The 20,415-nt window shown below is 33.6% G+C and overlaps 1 protein-coding gene across 1 annotated transcript; it reads left to right on the forward strand.

Moving 5' to 3' along the window:
- Positions 1–150: 150 nt before the first annotated feature.
- LOC149541118 (alpha carbonic anhydrase 7-like) lies at positions 151–2,591 on the forward strand. Its single transcript, XM_089802788.1, has 7 exons — positions 151–230; positions 330–475; positions 574–680; positions 790–895; positions 2,009–2,182; positions 2,280–2,333; positions 2,484–2,591. Exons 1-7 carry the CDS (start codon positions 167–169, stop codon positions 2,589–2,591), a joined length of 759 nt encoding a protein of 252 aa, XP_089658914.1. The 5' UTR covers positions 151–166.
- The last annotated feature ends 17,824 nt before the right edge of the window (positions 2,592–20,415 follow it).

Consider the following 20,415-nt stretch of genomic DNA (forward strand, 5'->3'; position numbering starts at 1 on the left):
TATATTAACACAAATATCCACAATTACTACACTTAAACCGCAAGGCTTGTATGGTTGAGGAGACTTCCCACAAAAGGCTTTATAAATAGAGAGAGCATGGGAATATGAATGCACAAGAAACCATTTGAGATCTTCAAATCTCATGGAATTTGCAAAGCTTGGTAGGATGGTGATGAGATATGTATTTATGTGTATGTTAGCCCTCTGTGGATTTCTTATATTTGTCCAAGGTAATAATTACATTTATACTCATTCCTCACTTTTGCTTTTTCTAGTGTTGTTTCATCATAGATAAACTAAAGAATGGTTATTTGTGCTGCAAATTACAGGAGAAGAAGAAGGTGGAATTAATTGCCAACAATCTCCCATCGATATACAAACTTGGAATGTTGAAAGAAATGAATGTCTAGGTGATTTGAAGAAGAATTATTCACGTGCAAGAGCAAGCATGGTCAATAAAGGCTATGAAATTCAGGTTATAATAATTTTCATTTCACTTTTCTTACCATGAGTTAATGGTTTATATCAATAGAAAATGTTGCATAAACTATATTGAATGCAATACAAATGCAGGTGGTATGGTGTGAAGATGCGGGTGGTATTGAAATAGATGGGGTGAAATACAGATTAAATCAGAGCCATTGGCATCACCCAGCAGAGCACACCATAAATGGCATACGGTACTAACTAATTAGTATTGTCTCTAAAGTTAGTAATGCTGATGAATAATGTTTATGCTGTATACTATATACTATATAGTGTAATTTGTGTGTGATATATTATGGCCAGGTATCCTTTAGAATTGCACATGGTCCACTTGTCAGAGAACAACACAAAGATTGCAGTTATTGGTATTCTCTACCAGTTTGGATCTCCTGATTGTTTTCTCACAACGGTAATATTAACTTTCCATTGTTCTATTGTCACTGTAGAGATTTTGGTTTTAATTAATTTTTGTTTAGTTAATTGTAAAATTTCTGTTGGATTTGTGATTTCTAAGTTGTATTTTTGCAATCTTATAACAAGATTGGTGTCCTTTCATCGTAATCATATAGCTTTGTTCCATACAAAAATATATATTATATTACTAATGAGTGAATTGTTTTGATTTAAGATATGAATTAGACAAATGGACTTTTTTTTCACTGTAGTATTATTTGATTGTCTTTTGACTGTGTCTTTCTAACATTTGAAAGGATTTAAATTCACCATTTCATTTTAGTAAACCATCTATAAATTAAGTATCAAGATTTTTTTAATAGAATTGATCAATTTTTTTTTTACATAAAACAATATTTTTCATTGCAAGTCATATGTGAAGCCATGTTTTTTGGAATGATCAAAGTTTTGTGCATGAAAGAATATTTTCACTAAAAAATCATTTGAAAAATAACTAATACATTTTTTTAAAGGAAGGACCTAGATCCTTACATATTAAATAAGTAGAACTATTTCTCTCACAAATATCCTTGTTATAAAAATAGCACCACCTTACATCTCTGTTGACACATATACCACGTGCATTAAGTTATTCATTGTATGTGTCACTCAATGCTAGTATATATCTTTGAGGGATGTATATCATGGTCTCCAAAAAGAGAATCAATTGATCTCTCCTGCTTGACTTGCCTCTTGATAGATAGAATCACACTGGTTATTTAATTATTTATGTTTTCCTTACAAACTATAATTCTTTATATTCAAACATTTTTATTCTACAATTTATATGCATTTAGTTGAACTATTAATTGTTAAAAAATAAAAATGTGACCTTTATGTGGCTAGAATAGCATCTATTAAAAACAAAAATTTGTATTGATTTTTTATATGTTTGATTGACAAATATAAAAAAGTACATTAATGATATAAGATTTTACACTGTTGTTTCTATATTTAATTGTGTCTCACAATATATGATTCATTATCAAGATTAAGAAATCACAAATAAAAAGGTCAACTTATATTTTCAACTTATACTGACAATGTTAATATTATTTGATATTGACAGCTTGAAGAAGACATTGACCACATTACCAATATTTTCCCTATAAATAATACAGATCTGAATGTTGTAAATCCCAAAATAATTGGTGTTAAAAGAAATGCAGCTTATTATCGATACACTGGATCTCTTACCACTTACCCATTTACAGAAGGAGTTACTTGGACCATACTCAAACAAGTACTTTATTTTTTCTTATCACGCTCATATATATGCTATTTGTTTTTCATAACTAAACAAAAAATTACTCATCTTCTTACTTCTTTTATATACTCAGGTGAAGACTGTTACCCAAGAACAAGTGGATACTTTGAGGAAAGCATTGAAAGGGGTAATTTCTATATAATACTTTTTATCATCGTTTTGTAAAAATCTTTAAAACTAAATATCATTTATTGGTAATATAATTGTAAAGAAGTTTAAATAAAATGCTTTCATTGATTAAAAATAATAATCAAAATAATTGTTTGTTGCACTACAGATGGACAATTCAAGAAAGGTGCAGCCAATAAACAACAGAATCGTTCAACTATATGACATTTCAGAAACATACAAAGAAGAGCAGATCATCCTACCGCAATCATCTTAGAAATACTTCTTTTATTTTTGTTTGTGTCTAAGTTTGCTATGTTAAGACAATGATAAATTAATTTGCCAGACTATTATGTCTCTGCAATGAAAGGCAAGAATAACACATTTTACTTTTATATATTGTATGAGTGGTGGATGTATGCTAGTTTATGAAGAATTTTTCTTCAATATTATGTTTTTGTTTTTTTTTTTAAAATAATTTAGATATATTGATATTTTTTTACTATTTGATCTTTTTTTCTAATTATGAATTATTAAGAAAATTTAATCAATTTTAAATTGATCTATTGCAAATCTTATATTATTTATAATTTTTTAATTTACATTTATTTCTTTATCAATGTAAATTTCAAAAATTAATGTTCACCACAATTAAAAGAAATTTAATTAGAGAAAAATAGAATAAATAATCAATATAAAAACATAGTTGAATATATTTTATTATGATATTTTTGGAAGAGACAATAAAATAATATGTTTTACTATTCAAAGGTTATCATTTAGTTGTTATCATAAATTGTCATTTATTAAAAATATTTAATTTGAAAATTTGTCGAAGAAATATATTTTTATAAGTTGATTAAAGTCATTACAATGAGATGCATACACAGGTCATGAAGCATGGGTCATTCTTTGTGATTAATATGTGTTGTATGAAATCTACTGTCATCTCTAAACCATTGTTAGTGCAAAGCCAGAGGATGCATATTCTCTGCTCTTTTATAAGATAGAATGTTTGAAAGAACACTTAGTACCATGCATAAGAATCAGATTTGTTATTTTGTGTTTGTACAATTTTGTTACATAAAATCCTATTTAGTTCTTATACAATTTGACAATTTTCTACCTTATATTATATTTGTTACCTAGTTGGACAAAATTTGATTTTCAATCTTGTATCCATTTTTCTTTCATCCAAATTTATTAATTTCTTGTTTCCTTCGTTGCAGTTTGTCAATTTAAACAATTAAAATGTACCAAGATTTCTCACAAGAGGTCCTTTCCTTACAGCCTATTTAAAACTATAGGTAGTGCAAAGAATGGACTTCCAAGCCTGTAAGTAATCAGAAGCATAAATGAAGACAAATGTATATGTTATTTGTGGAATTGTTTAGCGTAACACCATTTTTTGTAGAAATAGGGTAGCTTATTTGTTTATTGCTCTGGCTAATTTTAGAAGAAATTTGAACTGAACCCTACTGAATCAATGCTCGATGCTATATCCAGAGAGCAGGAGGGAGTATAGGGCAATGGGAATGGTTTCCCATTCCCATTATTTTACTATAAATCAAGAGTCATTTATTTTTACTATTTATATCAATAATAATTTTAATGAAAAAGTAATTGCTCCCTTTTATGTACAAATTCTGCTTTAATTTTCATTTGAGTAGAAACAAAATGTTAGGATCCATTTTGATATTTGTAGTTTTTAATAAGATTTAAATATTTGATTGACATTTTACCATTTGTGTAAAAATAGATCAATAGACTGTTAAACTCCATGACACAAAATTTAAAATTTAAACTATATATTAGATTTGATTTATTTCAATTCCATAAATTTTGTCAAACCTCTCCTTCCGTATAGATATTAAATGGTAGGGATGGACGGAAAGAATCAGATGAAAGCGAAGCAATGTTTGTCAGTTTGCCACTCTATCTCTTTGTCAATGGTGATCTCTTCATTTTGTGATTAACTCATTAGCTTCATTTAACAAAACCTTGAGAGTCAGATCACGAGGCTTCATTCCATTTGATGATATGTCTGAATTGTGTACTATTTGGAGCAATAGATTGCTTTCATGAAGATTGAAATTAATAAGCGTAATCCAAAATGTAATAGTTAATATTTAGAGCTATTTCCTATCAAATGGGAAATATAATTGTATAATTGTTATAAAAAGCTTTCGAAGAATTATGGTATCTATTTTTTACTCGACAGTTGTTTTCAGAGGGATTGTAGATTTTTGAAAAATATTGCGATTAATACTTTTTATTGCTAATAATTTCTGTACAATAATAATGCCAAATGAAAAGTAATCAAATCCTTTGTCTTGTATATACAAGATCTTTTATATTTCTAACTTTATTACATTTTATTTTTCTTACATGCTCCTTCACTTGAACCGGCACTCAATTATATTTCAAAAATTTATATAAAATTTGTGTTGTATTTAAATTTACCCAATTCCGGTCTTCTATTTTTTAAGTGTTGATGACCAAAAAAAAGTATGATTAAGAAATGGAATTATAATCCTTCAATAAATAGGTCAACATGTTTTAAAAAATTCTTGATTGGTAATTTGCAGAATCGAAATCCCTGTTGCCTCTTACAATTCTCTAACTACTTTAGAAGATAACGACTTCAATTTATTGATTTTAACATGCAGAGAAATTGATTTAAGATATTGTGAATAAGTAAATTATTACTTTTATAATGGTTTTCCGGTTCAAATTCAATATTTTTTAAGGATCATTTGGTTTAAGGAAGCTGTTACATAAATAAATATAGATTTTTTTAAAAATATTGTTAAGTTTTTCTTCTTTAAGCTAAATATCAATCTTTATTTGTCTGCTATGTTATAAAATATCTCGCCGGAATCAGAGCACTATCTCTTCTTTGGTTAATTCTCAAGGTATCCAACTGAATTCCTTGCCAGCTTTGTTCCAGGAGGCTATTTCGTACTTCTCTACCCTCTTCTCTGAGGACTCTCCTCCTGCTGATAATGAAGAAAATATTATTTTGTCCTGTATTCCTTCCCTTATCACTCAGGAAATGAATGATTATCTCATGCGTCCTATCTCTTTGGAAGAGCTGGAGGCGGTGGTCTTTGGCATGCCTAAGGGGAAGGCTCCTGGTCCTGATGGTTTTCCAGTTGAATTCTTTCAAGAATTTTGGGACATCATTAATCATGATTTGTTGGAGGTGGTTAAAGAATCCTATGCTAGCAAGCAGATGCTTCGAGCTTTGAACTCTACATTCTTGACTCTTATTCCTAAGAGAGAGGGTGCTAATCAATTGGAGTTTTTTAGACCAATTGCCTTATGTAATGTGGTCTACAAAGTTATTACTAAACTGATTGCTGAGAGACTGAAAAGGTGGCTTCCCATTATTATCTCAGAAGAACAAGGTGGTTTTGTTGCTGGAAGATAAATTTTGGATGGGGTGGTTATTGCTACTGAGGCTATTCACTCTATGGCTACTTCAAGGGAGAGAGCCATGTTTGTTAAGCTGGATATGGCTAAGGCCTATGATAGAGTTAAATGGAGCTTCCTAAGGAGTATTCTTCTTTCTTTTGGATTTAACTTTGACTGGGTGAGTTGGATTATGAGTTGCGTTACTTCTGCCTCTTTTTCTATTCTTATTAATGGTCAACCTTCACAACTATTTGGTGCTTCTAGAGGCCTCCGCCAGGGTAACCCTCTCTCCCCATATCTATTCATCATCATGGCTAAAGGCTTGGGCAGATTCATTAAGCATCAGGTGTCCCAGAATTCTATTCAAGGTTGGCGGTGGGGTAATGGCTTACCTTCTCTTTCCCATCTTCAATTTGTTGATGATTCTACTCTTGCCGGTCTTGCTAGGATCAAGGAAGCTGAAGCCTTTCGATATGCTTTGGACGTTTATATGGAAACTTCAGGCCAGAAAGTTAATGAGCACAAATCTTTCATTTACTTTTTTAACACTCCTGATTCTATTCAGCACAGGATTGTTGGTATCCTACGGTTTCAGATAGGTTCACTTCCTTTGACTTATCTTGGCATTCCTATTGCTGTTTCTAGGCAGCCAAGTCTCTTCTGGAAAAATTTGATTACCAAGCTTCAAGATAAGGTAAATCATTGGACTCATAGATGGCTTTCTACTGCTGCCCGGGTTACTCTTCTTCAAGCTGTTATCCAAGCTCTTCCTACTTATAGAAGCATGGTTCATGCTGCACCTATTTACTTTCTCAAGGATTTTGATGCTCTTTCTCGACAATTCCTTTGGAGTGGTAATTTGCGTAGTACTAAATGGAGCTTGGTTAATTGGGCAACTGTTTGTAGGCCTAAAAAGGAAGGTGGTCTTGGTCTTCGTTCTACTCTATTGAGTAGACAAGCTTTGGCTGCTAAACTTTATTGGCGATGGTTCTCTGGACAGCATCAACTTTGGGCTCGTATTATCACTCATAAATATTTTCATGGTGCTGATCCTTGCTCTGTTTCTGTACTTCCTCTTGAAGGTCGTGGCTCAATGGTTTGGCATACTTTGAAGACATGTGCGATGTTGGTGAAGAGGGGTCTATTCTGGATATGTAAAAGAGGTTCTTAGGCTTTGTTTTGGTCTGATGCTTGGGATGGATTCCCTTCCATTTTATCCATATACCCTCATCTTCAGCCTCTTTGTGACTCTTTTCTTGCCACTGGATGGGATAAAGTGGCTCATTACAAGACTCCTTATCAATTGGGACCTGTTGTTGGTTATAGATGGAAGCATTCCTCTGATTGGCCTCCTGGAGGTACAGACATGGATCGTCAGGAGCTTTCTCAAATTTTGGCCTCTAGAGAGTGTTCCTCTTTGCTTGGTCCAGATGTATTGGCTTGGGGCGGTACCTTGTCTGGTAAATATCATGTCTCTGCTGGGTATCAGGAGATAACTAGACAATTATTTGGGGATGCTGAGGTCCCTTGGTGGAAGCAAGTCTGGAATAAAGTTTCTTGGTCCAAGTGCAATTTTTTCATGTGGCTAGTGGCTCACAACCATTGTCTTACCTGGGATAATCTTTGTAAACGTGGATTTCAAGGCCCCTCTTATTGTGTTTTGTGTGGTAATGGAGAGGAGTCTATCTCCCATCTGTTCTTCCATTGCTCCTATTCTACTCAGATATGGCACCTTTGGTGGAGCACTTGGGGTTGCTCTTGTCGGCATGCTTCCTCTTTGCCTAAGTTCTGGGCTCGCTTGGGTAGTGCTCCCTCTAAGTCTTCTTCTCTCCATGCTGCTTGGATTGCTGGCCCATCTTTCATGCTTTGGCATATCTGGTTGGAGAGGAATCGTCGCATATTCCAAGATTTTCGGCTTGGTGTTTTGCATCTTTGGTGGAAAATATCACATTCTCTCCAGGAAACTATTCTTGTGAAGTGTGAGCTTGATGGGGGTATGGATCCGGTTGATTTTGCTATTTGTAATCGCCTCAATTTTCATCTGCAGGATGGGGTTGCGGCTCATAGGTTTCCTTCTATGTCCAGGCAGCTTCACCATCAGAGGAAGGGTCAGGTTAACCGGGATGGGCACTGGACTCCTCCTCCTTGTGGAGTTTTGAAAATTAACACTGATGGTTCTTCTCGTGGGAATCCTGGTCCGGCTGGTATTGGCGGAGTGGCTCGTTGTAGTTCTGGGAATGTTAAATTTTTCTTCTCAATTCATAAGGGTGATTATACTAACAATCTCATGGAAGCTCAGGCTATTTTATATGCTGTGGAATAGTGTTGCTTGTGGGGATGGAGTAAGATTATTTGTGAGTCTGATTCCCAAGTGGTGGTGAACATGCTTTCTTCGCAAGAGCTTGAGGATGTTAGTTGGAAGCTGGCCACTGTTGTTAAGCAAATTCTTTTCTTCTCTTCCTCTTTTCAGTTCATTAGGTTCAAGTATATTCCGCGAGAATGGAATAGACCTGCTGATTGTTTAGCCAAATGGGCTTCTAGTCATGATCCGGGTTGGAATATTAGGGATAGGGGGCAACTGTCCTTTGAGATGGTGCAAGAATTTGATGATCTTGTTGCTCAGGATCGAGCTCCTTGTTGAGCTCTCCTTGTTGTATTCCTTTCTTTCTTAATAAATTTTTACCCCTCTTTTTGCACTCTAATTTAGTGTTATGCTACATATTGTTGGCTATGTCGAGCATAAATAACATTTTGGCCATAATTATTGAAAACTAACTAATTCACCACGAAGCTTCCAGTTTTAATTTTAACCTATTTTGGTGCTTAATTGCACTAGATTTTAGTTAGTTCCATTGCACTTAACTTTTACTTTATAAAACTATTGTTAAAATTTTGGTTTATAAAACTATTGTGTAGAGTGATTATTAGAAATTCACACACTTTGTTTCAAGCAAAATCAGTTTAAAATTAAGTTGATAGTAAACATGCCACACTCTTGCTATTATTTTAGATATTATCAGTAATCATTTCTTAAGTCTTATTTAATTTACTTACAAACTAAAAGTACTTAAAATTCTAAAAGAAAACAAACTAAAAGTACTTAAAATTATAAAAAGAAAACAAATGTAATATTTTCTTTGTAGTGATAATAATCTTCATCTTTTTTCCTTTTAAACGTCATCCTAATAATTTTTGGCCTTATATTTCGCATAATAGGTAGAGGCTTGTGCTCAAACAGAGCTCTTGTTTTATCAATGTTTTTGTTTGATAGAACCGTGATTCTCTACCCTTTCACATGTAAAACATTTTTTTGTTTTAACATGCAACATTATTTACCTTAATATTATTACCATTCTAAATACATTTTCAATATATTTCTCACATTTTGATTCAAGTACATTTTCAGCCATTGGAATCCTCTACTACAAGCACACTAACGATTTTGATGCCTTTCTCACATCGATATTATTGTGTTTATACTCTTCTATTTATTTATATATAGATATTAAGGTTTAAATTTTTTAATGTGAAATGTATTTCTAATATAAATTAAAACTTTAGTATCTATCAACACTCTCTCTATATAGGTAGTAGTATCAGGATGAGTGAAATCTAAAAATTACATTTATAATTAACATTATATAATATTATTTTGTTTTATTAGGTACGAGCCTACAACACAAGGATAAAATTGTGAGCCTACCAGACATTTTAGGTTTGAATCTTCTCAAATTTAATAATTAATCACATCAAGTAATAATAACTAATCTTGACTTTGGCCTCTTAACTATCTATATAATTTTATTTTATATATAGCATCCATCTCTATCAATGGGTTGATGGTTAGGTTTAGGTATAATTTGACTTAGGTTTAGGAATAACATCTAACTCTATCCACTTCTTATACAAGAGTTCTATATTTTTTTTAAAGAACTTTAATATATAAAATTGATGAAGCTATCACTCCCTTCAACAATCTTGTTGAAGAATTAGTACCACCAAACTATCTTATGGCTTCATCTTTCTATGACTTTAATGCTAAGGTATCTTTTAGGGAAGTCACTTACGAAAAGATAATTCAATGTGTACACTCCTACTTTGTGATAAAGATTTTTATATTTGAGAGTTATGTTTTTAGATTTCACCGAATCTAAATCTATCTCTTTAATAAAGACATAGTCTTAACTAGTTCACCAAGACACCTCACTTGTCTCTATAACATTAACAACATATTTTTTCTCGAAAAAAATAAAACTTCCTACCATAAAATTCTTTTTTTTGTTCAACTAAAAATCAAATTTTACAAATTAAATTTTTAATTTTTTTAAAGATATATACCTATAATAGTTTGTGTCTATAATAACACAAAAAGAGAAATTAATTTAAATTTATTAAAATCTTTGCACATGTCATGCACTTAAAAGTTACTGTTTCAAGGTGTTCTTAGCTTGAGTGGATCACCAACAAGATTGTCAATGAGTGAAGATAAAGGTAGATTTGGGTGTTGTAGGTCCAACATAAATGGATTTGAAAAGGGATGTACAATATATTATCATTATGATGAATCTCTCACCATTCAAATGTAATCAAACCCAAAAAAAGTTATCTTTAACTATATTCTTTATATAAACATGTTATTTATTTTTCATGGCTAAAACAAAACTATTGGCATTGTAGAATTTATAATCTTGCAGGAAAGGAAAGTTAAGTACACAAAGGTGGATAAATTGTTTGATGCATTGTTGGAGTAAGTTTAAGTATTATAATTTAAAACTTGTGATATTTATATTAGGATTTAACTATGTGATTTTGAGTCAAACCTATTGACCCATATTTCATGAGTATTGATTCAAAATGAGCTCATCTCTCATGAAAATAAATGGAACACTTAACACTCATTGGATCTAGGTGATGCTCACAGGGGTGAAGCACCAAGACTTCCCGAGAGGTCACCCATCCCAGTACTACTCCATCTTGAGCACGCTTAACTATGGAGTTTCCTCCATGGTTAAAGCCAAAGCTTGCAACCCCATTTGCAAAACCTTCCGCAAGTGTTTTGCCTTATTAACCCTTCATTAGAAAGCCCCTTAAGCTCATCAATTGATAAGTAGGAGATAATTTCCACAGCAAGTCAAATTGTGATATTCCTATCAGGATTTAGCTATGTAATTTTGATTCAAACTCATTGACCAATATTTCATGAGTAGTGATTCAACATGAATCCATCTCTCATGAGAATAAATTGAACACTTAGCACTCATCGGATCTAGGTGATGCTCGCAGGGGTGAAGCACTGAGACTTCCCGGGAGGTAACCCATCCTAGTACTACTCCGATCTGAGCGCACTTAACTATGAAGTTTCCTCCAAGGTTAACCCAAAGTTTGCAACCCCATTTGCAAAACCTTCACCAAGTGTTGTGCCTTATGAACCCTACTTAGAAAGCCCCTTAAGCTCATCAATTTAACAAGTAGGAGATAATTTCCACAACAAGACAAATTGTGATATTTCTATTAGGATTTAACTATGTGATTTTTAGTCAAACTCATTGATCCATATTTAATGATCAAGTATGTGCACCAAGTTGTGGTGCCAAAAAGGTGACAACCTTTTTTTTTTTCAATTTTTAATAGTGTGTACATTCTATAGTGTGTACGTGCATTTAAAAAAGAAAAATCTTATAAATGGGTTGCATACCTACAGCCCATTCATTTTAACTCTTTTTTTTGTCCTCTCCTCACAACGTACACGAATTGGAGAAAATCAAAGTTTTCACCAGCCGCCTTGCCAATATGTCTCCTCGCTGATGAAATACGAGATCATGAGCACGTCATATGTCATCTAAATTTCATTTTGCATTTTTTGATATGTTTTTAATATTGTTTTTGTAGGTTTTTTATATTGTTTTGTAGGGTTTTTACAATTTTTCTTTAGATTTGTTTATTTATTTAGATTTCAATTGATTTTTTATCAAGAAATGTCAATAATCAACGGGAAAATCCCCACCAAGATCAAAACCCTCAAGAAAATAAAAATCAAAACCCTCCCCAAGAAGAACAACAAATTCCACAACCTGAACCAATTGCAAAACCTCCACCTGGCACACAAGAAAATATAATAAATGAAATAGAAAGAGGCAAAATAGAAGTAGAAGGACGCATTGGTTAGTTGAAAGAATTTGGACAAACCAATCCAATGAGGGCTCAATTAGCATCGCCCCTCAAATCTATTAAGACCTAGATAGCTTCAGTTAGTGGTCAGTTAAATATTTGGCGGGTTGAGAGGGATGAAAAAAAAAGATTTTATGCAAATAAATTGTCATATCAAGATGTTAAAAAAAAAGAAATACCAAAAGGTAGAATATGTGCATTATTTAGAAAACTCGATGAACAAACTACTATTAGAGAGGGTACTAAATGGTTCCCCATCCATTGGTGGATACACAATGCTATTAGAAATAATTTTTTGGATAGATGGTGGATGGTTTTTGATGCCCCTCCTTGCAACAATCACGAGGTCCCCATGTATTTTTTAAAGAAATTGTATTGTGAGTTTGTCCTTGGGGAGATCGCTAATTATTTTGATATATTAGACTCCCAGCATAGAGGTGGGGGGTCATCATTTGAGAGGTTGGGGGCATGTCATGACCCTAATGTAGTTAGGGCACTTATGGTCAAGCCACAGGGTGAGTAGGTGACTATTCCTTTAGTTGTGAAGGAACATGTAGAGGTCAGTGCTCTACGGACCATCAATGCTTTGATGCAAACCCTCATCCATTGCACAAGTCCATTAGTTGAGGGGGAGCCTATAGTGTGCCACAGTCACATGTGCACATCATGTGGATCCTTATGCACATTTGGAACTCATGCTGGAGATTGTGTGGATGATGGGCTCGTCACTGATCAGTTCTTGAATGAAAAATTTGGCATTGACACACATGTAAATTACAATTATAATTTACTAATTTGATCACATTTCATATGTATAGTGAATGATTAATTAATTAGCATCTATTGACATTGTTCAAAATTCAAGGTTACAGTGTTGGCAGGCCTAGTAGCAATCCCCTAGCCCCATTTTTTGCCTCGTCCACAAGTCTAGAGGTATGTATCAATTTAATAATTTAAATTAATACATATATTTATTAAGTAATCATATTAAGGATTGACAAAAAAAATTATGCATGTGCATCAGTTCTCTACAGGACCATCGACATTTATTACGGACTCAGAGCATAGACATCATACAAGCTTCGTAGAGGTACATTTGTTTCGTGTTAATTTAATTCATTTGATTATATTTGTTTCATGTTTCATGTTACATATAACTTTTATTGTATGACATGTAGCTCATGACATTGGACACTCCTCATCTCTGAAAGTTCGTCTATCATGGAGTGGCTGGAGCTATGGCTAATTCACAGCCATTAACTAAGGTATGAAAGAATTTTCTTGGTTTTAGTTGTTGTTTATAATAGTTAGTATTGAAATTTCTAATGCTCTTTATAAGTGATTATATTGATTCAATTGTTATAGGGTCTTGTCACACCTGATCATCCATGAGCATTCGAGGCGGACTTATAGAGCAACTATATGATGGTGGTAAGAAAATAATTAATTTTGTGTGTACATATATTTGATTTCAATGTATAATAATTATTCATTCATTTCTTCTTTGTTTGTATTAGCTCAAGTTAGAGAAGAGCCTCAACAAGAGGACAAGTGAGCATGTGAGGAGGACCCCATCATCGCCACCATCTCCCTCCACATGATGACTGAAGACCTCTAGAGATTTGTTTCCTTCCACTCGTGGGAAGGAGAAGATATAGTTGATACACATGTACATGTATAGGCATTAGCGGACATATATTTTGGATTTTATGTCAGTGGACATATTCAATATACATTTGATGTATATATGACATTTTATATTTGATATATGAAATTTATTTGATTCATGACATTATTAGACTTATGACATTATTGGTTAATATATGATATGTTTGTTCATGTATACCATTATTGGTTATCATAATAGATTATGTGTTTGTTAAATTACATGACATTATTGGTTATCATTTTATATTATATGTTTGTTCATGTATGACATTAAATTAGGTATGTTCATGTATGACATTAAATTCAATACCTAATCAGTTCGAAACTTTGATAGAATATTGATTAACAATAAACTTTATCACTGTTTAAGCATAAGTTTATCATCTCCAATATGTCATCGTCATATGATTTATGATCTTGTTCATGTTTAAAGTTTTCCTTCTTTGTCATTTATTTATCAAGTTTAATTCAATACCTAATTAGTTTGAATTTTTGATACAATATTGATTAGCAATAAAATTTATCAGTGTTAAAATAGTTATTTTATCCCCTTGCTTATGTTTGAACTTAGTATGGAGCCTTGTGTTATCTCCTAGCTTAGGGGAGTGGGGTAGTAAGGTTCCATGATTGGGTGGAAATTCTTTTATCCATTTCGTATTTTTCTAGAGTTTTTCAAGAGCCTTGGATGATCTTTCTTTACACATTTCAATTTTGCATCTTTTTTTGTTTGTGACTAGATGTTGCAACATCATATTTTTGTATCATGACTATAATATAATACTTATGTATCCATTTTGTATAGAGATCATGTTTGAGTAGAAAAATGCTAGAAGTATATGAAAACATGATATATAATGATTACTTTCTCCTTGTAATATGTATATGTACACATGCTTAGTTGCAATAAAGAAGAATGGGTATATCAAGATGATTGTGCTTGGTATGCTTATGTTATTTTTATGCTATCCAATTGTAATAATGGATTCAATTATTTATAATGAACTCATGTTCATATATTTATGATGGTTTTTACTTATGGGAACTTATGTATGCATTTCTAGTAGTGATGTTTGAGAACCTATAAGAACTTGGTTGTTGAGTTAATATAGAATAATCATATATTTAATCAATGAGATATATCAAAATATTTAATATTAGAAGAATTGAAAATGAAATGTATGTGCTTCAATTTTGTGTTAAAAATAGAATAAAATTTATTCCACTTTTACCCTTATTAGTTATGTGATCTCTTAGGTTCCCTATCAGGGGGATACAAGGAAGAATTACTCTCTAGATTTCTTAGATTATTGTATGGATTTCTTGTAATATTGTGGTTATTGAGATTGAGACATGTGATGCCTTTGATTACCACCTTTCTAGGTAAAGGTGGATTTGGTGTTTAAATAGTCCATAGAAGAGATCCTAAGCCCTACACCTAATGCAGAGCCTCCCACTATTCCCCTAGGAATCACAACTCAACTCCGAGAATCCTTTGTACTCTTGGAATCTACCCAAGGAATCTAACTCTACTAGGGTTCAAGAGGAGATCTCTAACTTTTTAATACCTTTCCACAACCATATCTAAGAGGTTATAACTCAATTCTTCAATTTGTCTTCAAAACCCCCACGTTGCTACCTAAGCACCTAGTGTACCCTGGTGCCTCCAACATAAAAAAACCCATCCTAGGCTTCACATCATGACCCCAATACCTTGGGTCATCTCAACACATCCCATCTAACATGTTCCAACTCCTTGCAACCTCTCAACAACTCATCTCTTACACTTTGCCTATTCTAGGCTTGACTCAACTAGCCCTTGCCAGACAGTAATTCTCAATTTTCTCCAAAATTTTCCATTTACCTTCCCAAACCCTTTGTTGTTCTAGATAACCTAAGACATACCAAAATTTCAACTATAGTTTTTTTGGAAAGTATCTCTCAAATCTTGCTATCTTAGTTACACAACTAGGCCTAATTAATGGCCATTTACAAAGCAACTCATATCCCCTTATTTGTTGGAACTTTAAAAAACTCAAATAGTCTTGTAATATGAATCAAATGAAAGGATTTCAAATTTTTTTCGATCACTCTAGCATTTCTACATCCCCTTTCACCAAACCCTCACTCGTGGCCCTTTACCCTAGGGCTTTCACAAAAACTCATCTCCCCATCTTTCTAGATCTTGTAAATGGATCAAACATACTTAAAATCATCCCAATGGATGATATTAAACAAAAAACTTATCCTTTTTTGGAGAAAACTCTTACTTCTCTACTTGGGGCAGTCACCCATGCCCATGCTCTTCACTGCCCAACCAGTCTTTGGTTCTTTCTCTCTATCAAAAATCTTACCCTGCACACAAAATCATCATATCTACATTCATTACAATTGTAACACCCTCTCCCACAAGTTACATCTACATCACAGATAGTGGGAGGGGTAAATCCATTAATCTAGCCTCAAAAAAATGAAGGATTATCATGTGATAGAGATAGACAGTGATGTAGAGCCAAAATAGGATTCTCAAGGTTTAGTTATGATGAAGAGCCTAATAGGATTCTCAAGGTTTAGTTATGATGTAGATCCTAATATGATTCTCAAAGTTTCATTAATTCCATATGTTAGATTTGCCATCATAAAATACCAATTGTAATGGGCACTTACATTTATATGTGCACCTCATAAATCAATCAATCTATCACCATGGAGACTGGATATTTGTGTATATGCTAAGATAGGTCAAATGGTCTAGCAAATTGTGTTATTGATAAGTAGGCTTAGATCTTTTTTCACAAGTCAAATTGTGATAGTACTAATGGAATTCAAGTGTGTAATTTTTTAATCAATCTCATTATCCCATGTTTCATGAGTAGTGGGACACAGGAACCCATCTCTTCTGAGAGTAAATAGAACACTTAGCACTCATTGGATCTAGGTGATTCTCATAGAGTTGAGGTACATGGACTTCCTAAGATGTCACCTACCCTAGTACTACTCTCACTTGAGCACACTTAACTATAAAGTTTCCTCTATTCTTAAACCCACTCTTCCTACAACACAATTTGCAAAACCTTCACCAAGTGTTGTACCTTATGAACCATTCATTAGAATTTCCCTTAAGCTCATTGATTGATAAGTAGGAGACATTTCTACAAGAAGTCAAATTGTTATATTGCTATCAAAATTCAACTATGTAGTATTTGAGACAAATTCATTGACCCATGTTTCATGAGTAGTGGTTTACATGAACTAATCTCTCATGATAATGAATAGAACCCTTAGCACTCATTGAATCTAATTGATGCTTAGAGAGGTGAAGTATGAATGCTTCTTAGGAGGTCACCCATCCTAGTACTACTCCAACTCAAGCACACTTAACTAAAAAGTTTCCCCCATGGTTAAAACCACTCTTCTTGCAACTCCATTTGTAAAAGCTTCATCAAGTGTTGTTCCTTATGAACCATTCATTAGTAATCCCCTTAAGCTTGTTAATTGATAAGTACCATATATATTCCACAACATGTCAAATTTTGATATTTCTATCAAGATTCAACTATGTTGTTTCTGAGTCAAATTCATTGACCCATGTTGCATGAGTAGCAGTTTGCATGAACCCATCTCTCATGAGAATGACTAGAACACTTAGGACTTATTGGATTCCTACTTATAAATTAACACTCGCCAGTCCAAACAATACACTACACCATCCCCTCAGGTCCTAGAAGTAGTAATCTATATGCCACATGCTAGCGATCATCACAACACAAACCAAATGAATTACAAATCCAAAATCATCCACTATTCCAAGTCTTCTACCATTCTTTATACTCCCAAACCTTAATTCTAGGTCACCAACAAGTTATAACCAAAATATGGTAACAATACCTAACATATTTCTCTATAACTAGCCTGCAACTAGTCTTTACTAAAACATCTATAACTTACTCAAATCATTACATAAAGTATTGCAATTGTAGACATAAGATCTATACTCATCTTGCAACACATATCCAAGCTCACATATCCATGAACTTTGTACACTATTTATGTTGTTCTAGTCATTGACCTTAAAACTATTCATTTTGATAGGGTTTACCCAGCCACCTGGAGGTAATGAAGCAAACATTTAAATCCCATGACGAAAGGTGAGAGAGATTTGGTAGTCAGCAACTTTGTACTGGTCAACACTACAAGTTTCAGCATCACTTGAGATGGCATTGCAAAATCAAAATGGAGTATGATCTCCAAAAAGTGAGAGAGGTTAGTATAGGTCTTTGCAACATGGTCCTATAGGAACTAGAATCGCATCCATACCTCGCATGAGCTCTGAGATACGCCTCATCAAAGATCGCAGCTCTATGGCATTCAGTAACCCTTAGGGATGTTCTAGTTTGGCATGCCCAAGAATTTTTGAGCACTGAACGGGACAAGATAAGGTTGGGGATAGGGTTTACCTAGCCATCTAGAGCTAATGGAGTAGATAGTTTGATCCCACGAGGAAAGGTGAGAGAGATTTGGTAGTTGGCAACTTTGTAATGGCCAACACTACAAGTTTTAGCATCACCTGAGATGGCATCGCAAAATCAAAATGGAGTAAGATCTCTAAAAAGTGAGAGAGGTCATTGTAGGTCTCCACAACATGATCCTATATGAACTAGAATTGTATCCATACCTCACACGAGCTCTAAGATATACCCCATCAAAGATCACAACCCTATGGCATTTAGTGATAGTTAGGGATGTTCCAGTTTGACATGCCCATGAATGTTTGAGCACTCAATGGGATGGGGCAAGGTTAGGGATATGGTTTACCCAGCCATCCAGAGCTAACAAAGTAGACAGTTTGATCCCATGATGAAAGGTGAGAGAGATTTGGCAATTGGAAACTTTGTACTAGCCAACACTACAAGTTTTAGCATCACCCGAGATGGCATTGCAAAATCAAAATGGAGTAGAATCTCCAAAAAGTGAGAGAGGTTAGTGTAGGTCTCTAAAACATGGTCCTATAGGAACTAGAATCACATCCATACCTCACACATGTTGGAAATCTGATTGAAAATCTCATCATTGTTGAAGATCAAAGAGGGAGATTATTGTAAAAGAATGTTTTCAATCATTGTTTTTCCATTGATGTCAAACCTACTATTTATAGGAATGATATATGATTATAAGGTTTAAGCACTATCACTTAGTAGATTGATGAAGAGGATTTGATCAACAAGATGTAACAAGAGCACCTAAAGGAAAGGTTGAGTTATGATGACGTAATGAAGTGAAAGGATTAGCTAAGAAAATGGTTAAGTAGTGTATTGATTACATACACAAAGATATAGAGGATGATCACACTTACACATATTTGAAAAAAAAGTTGTAACAAAGTTCACTGCAAATCTTTAATCTTGATCATCAGATGAAGCCAAGAAAATCAGTTGAAGCTGAGCAAATTATTATTAGAAGCTAAGTAGCAGACATTTTATGTGTGTGCCGAGTAATCTTCAGGTGCCAAGCATCAAAAAAAATTTAGTTGATGCTGAGTAATCTTCAGGTGCCTAGCATCAAGAAAAACATAGTTGATGTTGAGTAACATAGTATTTGTTGAGCACCAGTATTTCAACAGTGTTGAGCTGCTACATTATTTCAAATAACAAAGATTCACCAAATCCAAGCTGACGTAGTAGTTACATTGAATTTTATGAACAAGTTGGAGGATAAGGATGATGAGTTGTTGGCACAGAATCCTATGTAAATCACTTTTGGGCAAATTCTAATGAATTATTCAAGAAGTTTCTAGAGGGAATAGAATATGGGTTAGATGCAATGAATCCTACCTAATCCATGCGAATTGAAATTGAAGAAAAGAAGAATCAAGCAGGAAAAAGAACTCCAAGACTTCTATTTAAGAAGTCATAGACCAAGAAGAAGAGATTTGCTAATACTATTGATATAGAAGTGTCAAATTTGTGAAGAGATCAAAAGGGTGGCAAGAAGGAGACATCTAGGTGAAGGAAGAGCACAGAGGCTTTTCTTCTAGAAGTGCTCATGAAGAGATGATTGCAATGGTACATTAAGTATGGAGACTCAAGGAGACAAAGCTTGAAAGATAAGGCAAGCAGTTAAGAGTTGCAGAGATAGAAGGCCAGGCAAGTGTATGTGCAAAGAAGTGATATGAGATCTGTAAGATAAGTTGTATGTTGTAGTCAGGTCAAGATTTTCTAATACTCTCTAGCAATTGTATTAGATCTAAAATTCCTATGGACTTAGGTTGGCTTAGCAGCCATTTGTAAATCCTTTAATAGGGTGACATTCCAAGTGAGTGTTCTTAAGTCCTTTAACTAGGCCCACTTCTAATAGGGTGGTTAAATTCTCTAACGAGGTCACATTTAACAGTGTGTGTTGTAAGCCTTTAACAGGGTAGGCCTTTCACAAGGCATCACTTCAGAAGGGTGAGAATTGAGTAGCATGTTACTGGTAGTTTTTCTCAAATTGGGTTTCCACATAAATCACTGTGTCATGTGTTGATTTCTTGTGTGTTATACTTGCATGTTGATTTACAGTAACTTGCTAATTAGATAACTTAAAGCTTGAATGAGTGAATCGATGGATTCACCACATTTGGTGAAAATTTTGTAACGGACATTTGTACCTTGAATAATTGATTCACCCACCCCCCCCCCTTCTCAGTTATTCTAAAACAATTCTAACAATTGGTATCAGAGCCTTCTGCTGATTTAGTTTCAAGGTACTAGAAGTAGGAAGATCAAGATGTCCAAGAGAGAAGTTCCCAAGCTTAACAAAGACAACTTTTCTACATGGTAGAGTTTGATCAAATTGCACCTTGGATCAATAGG

The sequence above is a fragment of the Cupressus sempervirens genome, chromosome 9 (genome assembly GCF_028749045.1).
Source record: "Cupressus sempervirens isolate cs-2001-9-10 chromosome 9, ASM2874904v1, whole genome shotgun sequence".
NCBI classification, from domain to species: Eukaryota; Viridiplantae; Streptophyta; class Pinopsida; order Cupressales; family Cupressaceae; genus Cupressus; species Cupressus sempervirens.